Here is a 10,624-nt window from a genome sequence, read left to right as displayed (position 1 = left end):
GGACTATAAAAATAGAGCTTTGCCTCTAAAGATTTTGCTCCTATTATTCCACCAGGTCTCATCACATGAGCCACATTCATCTCTTTTCGCTTGAAAAGAACTAACATCATCATGTAAATTCCAGAGCTTTTAAAGAGCATTATGAAACACCACTGCCCAAATAACATTTTCTATTAGCAATAATAATCTCTAATTAATTCCTTTTTTTAAAAAAAAAGGATAAAAATAAAAATAAAATAATGTTACAGAAAACACCATATCTTTGATTTTATTAACCTTCTGTTTGTTTCCAATAGACGAGAGAAGAAAGATATTTTGAGGTCATCTATAACCCGAGTGGACTCATGTCTTCTGATATCATCTCTTGCCAACAAGAAAAACAAGAAAGCTAAGAAGATGTTGGAGAGTAATTTTACCATGCCAACAGAGTTTATATTTGTTGGATTCACAGATTATCTACCTCTCAGAGTCATACTGTTCTTGGTATTGCTTGTGACATATATATTAACTGTGGTGGGAAATATGGGCTTAATAATTCTAGTTAATATTGATTCAAGCCTTCAAACCCCTATGTATTATTTTCTTAGCAACTTGTCTTTCTTAGACATCAGCTATTCCACAGCAATTGCCCCTAAGATGCTGATAAATTTCTTAGCATCCAAGAAGAGCATCTCTCCCTATGGATGTGCACTACAAATGTTTTTCTTTGCTTGTTTTGCTGATGCTGAGTGCCTCATCCTGGCAGCAATGGCATATGACCGCTATGCGGCCATCTGCAAGCCACTGCTCTATCCTACACTGATGTCTAGGAGGGTCTGTATCTGCTTCATTGTGTTGGCGTACTTCAGTGGAAGTATGACTTCATTGGTTCATGTCTGCCTCACCTTCAGGCTGCCATTTTGTGGCTCCAATATTGTCAACCATTTTTTCTGTGATATCCCACCTCTCCTGGCTTTATCCTGTGCAGATATCCACATCAATGAGCTTCTGCTCTTTGCCCTGTGTGGCTTCATCCAGACCAGCACTTTTGTGGTCATATTTATCTCTTACTTCTGCATCCTTATCACTGTTTTGAGTATCAAGTCCTCAGGTGGCAGAAGCAAAACATTCTCCACCTGTGCTTCCCATCTGGTAGCGGTCACCTTATTCTATGGAACACTTCTGTTTATGTACTTACGCCCTACCACCAGCTATGCCCCAGATACCGATAAGGTGGTTGCATTGTTTTATACTGTAGTTTTCCCCATGTTTAACCCAATAATCTACAGCTTCAGAAACAAGGATGTGAAAAATGCCCTCAAGAAACTATTAGAAAGAAATTGGATTTTCAAATGAATAAGGATTTAAGTCATTTAAGACAAAGGCCTAGCTTGCCCTTCCAATCTCATCATCTCCAATTATGCCATGATCATCTTATGTGTCAACTGTTTAAAATGTATTATTTTTCCAGAAATAAAGTCCATGTTGTGTCCTTAATGCCTTAAAATTTTTCATCCTCCTTATAGAAATGTTCTCTCCAAAATTATTCTACTCTGTAAAACATTACTGAATTGATAAGCAATAATAATTGCTATCCAATATATTTTTGTGCTCCAAAAATATTCTGTGCATTGATTTGTTATATTATTTATCGTATTGTATTGAAGGTATATTCTGAATTGCCAGTCAATCCCTCACCTCCATATTAAAAGCTTCTTAGCAGCAGGGAATATGTGTATAGGTTTATTTTTTAATATGTGTATGGCACCTGATATATTGCACAGCCTCCCTACCTGTGTTTTTAAGGGATATAGAAGGTTGGGATGGATGTATGCATAGATAGATAGGTGAATGAGTGGGTAAATCTAGCCTTCACTGTTTTGAAAGTGCATCTGAATTTGCATTTATAAAACTTTTATCAACAGAAGAATTTTATTAAATTCAGTGTCAATGATGACAGTCTCACTGGCCCTCAGAAAATCTGGTGCATGACGATAGTCTCAATATTATTCAGAGTAAAGTTTTATCACATTGTCTCTCTTTAAGTTAAATTGATTACTGCAAATTATCCACTACTCTTTAATTAACAGTGGGTACTTGAGAAGACCAAATAAGTGTGTGAACAATATCAAGATTATAAACTGTATAAACTACTGATTATTTCTGTGCATGTTACTGACATTGTCTTTGAGGCACTATCTTCAAGAAGAGATAACAAAATGCTCGTCATTTTATTTGTAAATTTATAATGCAAAACCAATTGAATTATATGCATTGTTTTTCTCCAGGATCAATTTTGATCATCAAATTATCAGATTTTTTTTGTCATTCCTTTTGATCCTTCAGTCCTTGTTTACTTTTTGTTTTATTTTTACAAAGTTGATGCAATAAACTGTATTCAAGTGAACATATAATATTGTGAATTTTGTAATAATTGTGAAAATATAAATGACTAAGTTAGGTACATTGAATATAATCTTATACATTGACACAATTAAGATACCACCTACTGAAATGGGTTGTGTTGAGGATTGAATAAACTAATATATGTAAAGCTATTAGTATACATATGATTTGTAGATTAAATTATCTAATCTGTACAGGCATACATATTGAGAGCTCAGTTCCAGACCACTGCAATAAAATAAATATTGCAATAAAATTAGTCACATGAATTTACTGGTTTCCCAGTGCATAAAAATTTACACTTAACTATACTGCAGTCTATTATGTGTGCAATAGGATTATGTCTAAAATATGTACATACCTTAATTTAAAAATATTTTATTGCTAGGAAATAATAACAATCATCTCAGCCTTAGAGAATTGTAATCTTTTTGCTGGTGGAGTGTCTTGCCTCAATGTTGCTGGCTGCTGACTGATCAGGGTGGTTGTTGCTGAAGGTTGGGGACTGTGGAAACTTAAGACAATAATGAAGTTTGTCACAATGATGATACTCCCTTTCATGGAAGATTTCTCTGTAGCATGGAATGCTATTTTGATAGAATTTTATCCACAGTAGAACTTCTTCCACAATTAGATTCAATCCTCTCAAATCCTGCCATATCTTTATCAACTAAATTTATGTAATATTCTAAATCCTCTGCTGTCATTTCAACACTGTTCACATAATCTTCACCAGGAGTAGATTCCATCTCAAGAAACCACTTTCTTTGCTTATCCATAAAAAGCAACTCCTCAACCATTCAAACTGATCACTTGGTTGAGTTACTATAGTAGTGACTACATAAATTATAAAGGAAGTGGTTTATAGCATGTGCCATTGATTTCCCTACATTTATTCATATTGTACTTTCTGTACTTTGAATCTGCAACTATATTCCCACTATGTACCTAACTCCATTCAACTGTTGACTGTTTTGTTGAATTTTTAATTTCTATGTTCTTTTAAGACTTGGTAATAGCTTCCATTTGTATCCAAAGTCACTGCAATGTTATATGGTTGAGATCTTCACAACTGTATGTAATTTTCTCATAATTCTTGGGATTTTCTTCAATATTTGGATTGACATAAAGCTTAATTATTTTATTTCTCTGCATATAGCCCTCTGCCTTTATGTGACAAAATCTAATACATACTCATGAATTAACAAAAAAACTTAACAAAATCATCTGCCACCATCTCCCATGTTCACTACTGTTTCATTAAAATGGAAGTTACCAAAAAAATTATAAGACATATTCATGGATTTATGGTGCTTACTTGAATTATTAGAAAGGAAAAAGATAGACTAATGGACAACAAACATATGAAATAATGTTCAACATCTCTAATCATCAGGGATATGCAAATCAAAACCACAAGGAGATCTTACTTAACTCCAGTGTGAATGGCTTTTATCAAAAAGTCCCAAAACAACAAATGTTGGTGTGGATTGAGAGAGATAGGAACACTCATACATTACTGGTGGGATTGTAAACTAGTACAACCTCTATGGAAAATAGTATGGAGATACCTCAAACAACTAAGAGTAGAACTAACATTTGATCCAGCAATCCCACTACTGGGTATTTACCCAAAGGAAAAAAATTAATTATATTTAAAAAGACATCTGCACTTGAATGTTTATAGCAAGCAGCACAATTCACTATTGCAAAGATATTGAAATGAGAGAAGGAAGTAAAAGACAAAACAAAACAATAGGAAATAATAAAGGACAAAACTTCCTGGATTTGGTGGAGCAATTATATCTGGCATTTGACTGGGGACCACCCCTATTACATAATATAAAGCACACCAAGTAAATTGCAGGTGGGCCTAAATAGCAAAGAAGAACGATAAAAAATAAGACAAGAATTTAGCAATGAAAGAATGAAAAAAGCCATGCAACTTGGAAAGGAAGAAGTATAACACTCATTATTCTCAGAAAACATTATTCTGTATGTAGAAAATCCTTAGCAATACCACATCAATATACAAAAGTCTAGTGTGTCTGTATATATTAATAGCAAGTAAGCTACCAAAATCCTTCATAATACATTTTAAGCTGAAGACATAAGCCACAAAACTGTCTCTCTCAGCAGACACATGTTAGACTGGAGGAATAAACATTCAGAAGATAGGAAGTTGGGTTTATTTCAAGAAAGCCTTTTAAGAAGTAGTAATTTTAATTTTCTTTGATGACCATCTTGTAATCCAAGAAAATCAAGGAATTGAAATTTGTATGGAATTGCTAGTGAATCATCTAATATAAAAACATCACTGCACACAATGGCCTGCTGGCACCCATTGCTTGCTTCTTGCTTGACCACCTGTGGCTTAACTTAGTTATTTTTATTTTTATTTTTTTTTATTTAAGAGCTTGTTTTGCAGAACTGGAAGAGTACTGAACAAACAGAAAAGGGAATGCCTTAAACAGAAAAGATGCCCCTCAGTATCTGCCAGACTACATTCTGAGAAGTCAGATGAAACCAGCCCCACAGAAAACATCTGCTCTGGAAAATAACTACCTTTCATTATTATTTTGCAAGAACTTCTTTGCTCTCTATAACTCCAATAAAAATCCCAAGCCACTCATCCTCAGGCCAGCCTTTCTTCCTCCTTTCATGCTGTGCCCTTCCTCTGTTGGAAAGTAAAATAAACTTCTTGCTTTAAAATCTATCTTAATCTTTGAGTTGAGAATTCTTTCTCAACCTGCAGTATGAGCCCCCCACCAGAATTGGTTTGATATTTTGTGCATTTTGTTTTTGGTATTTTCTGACAACTAGGCCAAAGTAAGATGTTCTCCTGAGAAGCATGCTAAAGTACCCTTGCTGAAGTACCAAGCACATGGGGTGATCAAAAGCTCTTGCCCATTAAGGTTTACTGAAAAATCACTGACATGAGGCAGATTGATTAACAGGAGGAAAATGATACAAATTTATTTCATTTAACATATACACACCGGAACCCTTAGGATGAAGATTCAACTCTTCAATGAGGTAAAGAGGTTTCTAAAGACTGGGGCTATGGGGAGGGAGAGAAGAAGAGGCTTGACTAGCTAGCTAAGGTAGTCTTGTTACTTAAATGAACCTCCCAGGTACCAGCCCTTGGAGAGAAAATATGTAGATTATAAGTGTTTCTTTTCAGATCTTGAAAGTGTTAGACTCTCTCTTAATCTTGTCTAGATCAGGAGGGGAAAGACTTAGTTATATTAATGCAGATTCTTTACAGATGAAAATTTCGCCCCCACTAAAGACAGCTTTAGTGTGTGACTGCTACCTGTGAGATCCATGACATTCATCCCAAAATATGTCAAATAAATATATTTCGGGGTAAAATTTTTAAAACTTCCTTCACAGACATCACTCTGAATCAATTCTATTGTATTTTCTTCAGAGATAATATATTCTGATTGCCCCCCAAAATCTGCCCCACATTTCTTTCTATTTATTGTAACACTCAAGAAATTGAATGCCTTAAGGGAACCATTAAGTTCCTGAGAGTTTCCTAAATCCCCCAAGAAACAGGAGGAACTCTTAGCAATGTATGTATCAAATCCTTTTAATCAGGAGATTAACTCAAGGGACTCTATCCCCACTTGAAGGAAGGTAAATACATAAATGAACTTTTAATCTAAACCTATCTTCTGATAGGAGTGTGTTTTGATCACCTTGCTCTTACTTTCATACAAAGAAGGCTGTGTCTTCGATTCTCATTTATTAAAGGATAAATCTGAATTTAATCCCAATGACTGTGATTACTTTCCTATAATTTATTTAATTTATTATCACTGTACATGTCAAACAAATTGAACTAATTGTTTTTGGTGTTTTGTTTTGTTTCTGTTTTGGGGAACTATAGCGAGATGAACAATGAAGCTCCTAAATGAGCAAAGGGGTTGAACATTTTTACTTCTATTGGTAAGTTAAATTTACTTATTTGAATATCTTATATACATGCATTCTATAAATCAGTTAAAATTTTTAAAAAATGAAGAGGAAGGAAAAAGTGTATTCATATTTTAATCTGATAAACATTTCAAATTACAGGGGCAAGAGAAATGTGTAACTTTCCCAAGTAGGGTAAGGAGTGGGAATGTATTTATCAATCTCTTTTTCTACATTAACATCAAAGTTTTTGTGCAACTTCTACTGGAAATAATATAAATATCATTGGATTAATACAATGGAATATTCTTTCATAAAGATGAATTGCAATTAAATCATAACTATGTATTCCCATGGGATTATTCACCTATCCCTGCAGGCACTCTAGATCTCATAGGTGTCTCCTTGTTTGTTGTTATTTTGGTAGTCTTGCAATATTCTCTTCCTGAATTTTCCCTATTCTGCAAGAACAGTGTCTCCCAAATGAAAGCAGGATCAAGCTACCAAATACATCATTCTTTATGCTGTAGAGGTAATGTTATGAGTATCCTGCTTTGTTTAACATGTTTATTTGTTTCCTCACCTGGTCCAGGCAACCAGAGTCCATCCACTCCAGTCCAGCCTTATGGCAGAGTCACCTCTGCCCAGGTTGTCCTCACATAGTCTCCTCACAGGAAAAGAATGATTCAGGCTGCTGGGTGAGCCTTGATCACACACGTAGACAGGACCTGTGCCAATCTGGCCCTGTCAAAGGGACTGGTGCCTTGTGTTCATCGCTCCTTCCTAGTTCTGCTGTTTATGCTTCTACAATAAACAGGACTTGATCCCACTGTGAACCCTAAAGTAAAATCTTAAGTCTCTCAGCTGAGGAATGGCCAAGGGTGCCCCAGAAATAACCTAAAGCTGAGTTGCTGGTCATGAGCAGGGAGGTCAGACATGCCTTGGCATACCCAACTCCTTTTTTAGAGATGTCCTTTGTAACTCAGTAACAGGCCTAAGGCTATAAAAGACAAAGCTTAAATCACATCTGCAGGTCATCAATTCACATAACAGATCACTTGAGTCTGGGTATGTCTAAGGGCTTATCTCTGATTAACATACTTCCTTATCTTAATTTAAAACATTCCAAGCCTTTAGACATAGCTTCAATTCCTTAACCAATTACAAATTAAAGAATCTTTAAAGCCACAGATAACCTGCAATCAATACCCCCCTCCCTTAGAGATGTCTCATCTTTTAAGGCCTAACCAATGTACCCATTCTGTGTATGAATTTGTGACTTTACACGTAATACCTGTCTCCCTAAAATGTATAAAATCAAATTGTAACTCAACCATGGCAAGACCATTTTCTGGGTTTCTTGGGCATGGCTCCAGGCCACGGTCACACATACCTGGCTCAGAGTAAACCTCTTTAAATTATTTTACAGAGATTTGGCTCTTTTCCTTTGACAACACAAACAAACAAAGGTAAATCAAAGTTCTGACTTACTGGACCCCAGGTCAGACAATGAAGACATCTATTTTGAAATCTTGTAGAAGACTGAGCAGAGAAAATATAGTTCAATTGAATTACTATGTAAGGAGGTAGGTGATAAGTGTCTGCTTATCCAGTGGGATAGTGGTGAGTAACAGTTTGGAATACGGTTTAGATGAACTAAGAATGAGATTCTTCCTCAACCGATTTATAAAAATGATACATAGTACTTCAGTTAAGAATCTGGACAAAACCAACTAAAAGCACAAAAATGTAGTCATAAAAGATGCTACTAATTTATTTTTATATTTATTCCTATTTTTGTATAAGAAAACATAGCTGCATTTTTCAGGCAAAATGTAGTAATGTGTTAGTTGTTTGAAATAGACATTGCATATTTTAAGAGTCATGTTGCATATGAAAGGAAAGGAAGTAATGCAAATAAGTAACTATATGTTGCCTAGGATTGCTTTGTTTTATGAGTTTGCTTTTGTTTTCTCCTTACACAGAAAAATGTGTAAGGACTTCTTTATCCTGAGTCACAGTAAGGTGTTTTTATTGGATATCGATGTCTAATTACGAGTTGCTGTTCACCATGTTTCATATTCCAGCTCGGAGTGCCTTCTTCCCACTTCCTGGTGAGAACTCTTCTCAGAAGCCAGTGCCACTGCCTATTTTCCAAGGATGACTCCAGAGCTCTTGAATGCTAGGTCCTTGCCTTTTGTCATATACAACTTAAAAATAAACGTGGTGCAGGAACTAAACCTGAAGGCATAAGTGGAATATCTCAGGTTTAAACGCCACATTATTGTTTATTCTTCTCTCTTGATACATTTGGCATTAGCTACTCATAAATTCAAAGCAAGAAATGTAAAAAAAGGGCTTCCATGGGATTGCATATTAAAGTTCCAACTTTGGTACTTATGCTTTCATAAATTGGACTTTTCTTTACATATCTTTAGAATGAAATTCACTTTAGTTTGTTGTCCACATTAAGACCAGCATTTTAAATGCATCCTGAAGCTAAGACCCTAACGTTTTCTTTTTCCATTCATAGAATTTTTTTATGGCATAGGCAAATAAACAGTCTTAGAAGACAGTAGCGACTTTCTAGCTAAAATGCTGATTTTAAGGTTAGACAACCAGAGAAGAGAAGTCACTCAAATCACAGAGCCAGTTACGGATTTCAAATACTCTTGATGTTGCAGCACTATTACTCTCAATTCATTCAAATCTCCTTATCATTAACAGGTTCCAAGAAACAGAAACACATGGCTGATGTGAACTTTACGTTGGTTACTGAGTTTATCCTTTTGGGACTGACAGATCGTGCTGAGTTGAAGGTGTTTCTCTTCCTGCTGTTCCTGTTGATCTATACCATTTCCTTGGTGGGGAATCTGGGAATGCTCTTTCTAATCCAAATAACTCCCAAACTCCACACTCCCATGTATTGTTTCCTTAGCTGTCTGTCATATGTCGATGCCTGCTATTCATCAGTTTTTGCACCCAAAATGCTGTTGAACTTCTTTGTTGAACAGGAGACAATCTCATTCTCTGCATGCATTGTGCAGTATTTTTTATTTGTATCACTCCTTACTGCTGAGGGCTTCTTGCTGGCAGCAATGGCTTATGATCGCTATGTGGCCATTGTAAACCCTTTGCTTTATAGAGTGGCCATGACGAAGAAAGTTTGTGTTGTGCTCGTGTTTGGCTCCTGTGTAGGAGGTTTAATTAATTCACTGACACACACAATTGGCTTGGTGAAACTATCTTTCTGTGGGCCAAATGTCATCAGTCACTTCTTCTGTGACCTCCCCCCTCTGCTGAAACTGTCATGCTCAGATACATCCATGAATGAATTGCTGCTTTTAATTTTTTCTGGCGTCATTGCCATGATCACCTTCTTGACTGTGATGATCTCCTACATCTTCATCGTTGCTGCTATCCTGAGGATCCGCTCAGCAGCAGGTAGACACAAAGCCTTCTCTACCTGTGCCTCACATCTAATGACTGTGACTTTATTCTACGGCTCAATAAGCTTCAGTTACATTCAGCCAAGCTCCCAATATTCCTTAGAACAAGAAAAGGTGGTGTCTGTGTTTTATACCCTGGTGATTCCTATGTTAAACCCATTGATTTATAGCCTTAGGAACAAGGAAGTGAAAGATGCTGTGAAAAGGGCTATAGAAATGAAACATTTTCCTTGTTAATTTGATAAGTCTGCTAATAGACCACAAAAAGGTGATTTGTATAATGATGTCTATAAAGATTTAGTAAAGTTTCAGTCACACAGGAATCTTAGAGTTTATTTAATTAGAGCCCCATGTTTTACAGAAGAAGAAAAAGACTCAGAGGAGGATGGGGTGGGGGAGAAGCACCTTAGAACACACAGCTGCTTATTGTGTTAACTAACCTAAAAACCAGAGGAAGATGTAGGGGCGTTACCTCTAGTCAATTAATGACATTTGCATTTCTTTACATGAGTAGAAATTAGACAGTCAAATATATATAGACTTGCACAAATACAGATAATTATAAAATTCATAAATAATAAAGTATCTCTTAGCTTGATTCTCTATTGAGTATGGAAATAAGCAAAATACATTCAAGTCAAAAAGTATTGGGACTTTTTTTACCTAGATAATGGACAGCTACATGTTTCAGAAATTAGCCTGGATTATTTATAGCCCAATAGTCTTCAAAATAAACACACACACGTAAAAATACCCAGGAAAGGAACATGGTCCTAGATTACCTCTCTACTCAACAGTGCCTAGTCTAAGCCATTTCCCCGTTCCTGGCCTCAGTTCCCACTACTATGTATGAACTCAATAGGACA

The 10,624-nt window shown here is 35.8% G+C and overlaps 2 protein-coding genes across 2 annotated transcripts; both read left to right on the top strand.

Annotated features, from left to right (window-relative positions):
* Positions 1-396: 396 nt before the first annotated feature.
* OR5AS1 (olfactory receptor family 5 subfamily AS member 1) lies at positions 397-1,335 on the top strand. The gene has a single exon (XM_012746717.2). It carries the CDS (start codon positions 397-399, stop codon positions 1,333-1,335), a length of 939 nt encoding a protein of 312 aa, XP_012602171.2.
* Positions 1,336-9,056: 7,721 nt separating this feature from the next.
* Positions 9,057-9,995, top strand: LOC105861272 (olfactory receptor 5J3-like). The gene has a single exon (XM_012746665.3). The coding sequence runs from the start codon at positions 9,057-9,059 to the stop codon at positions 9,993-9,995; it is 939 nt and encodes a 312-aa protein (XP_012602119.3).
* The last annotated feature ends 629 nt before the right edge of the window (positions 9,996-10,624 follow it).

This window comes from Microcebus murinus, chromosome 4 (genome assembly GCF_040939455.1).
Source record: "Microcebus murinus isolate Inina chromosome 4, M.murinus_Inina_mat1.0, whole genome shotgun sequence".
NCBI lineage: Eukaryota > Metazoa > Chordata > Mammalia > Primates > Cheirogaleidae > Microcebus > Microcebus murinus.
The sequence above is the reverse complement of the archived record's forward strand: the minus strand, read 5'-3'. Positions and strand labels throughout refer to the sequence as shown.

Coding starts and splice junctions, on each gene's coding strand:
- OR5AS1 (XM_012746717.2), top strand. CDS start 397: ATGTTGGAGAGTAATTTTACCATGCCAACAGAGTTTATATTTGTTGGA.
- LOC105861272 (XM_012746665.3), top strand. CDS start 9,057: ATGGCTGATGTGAACTTTACGTTGGTTACTGAGTTTATCCTTTTGGGA.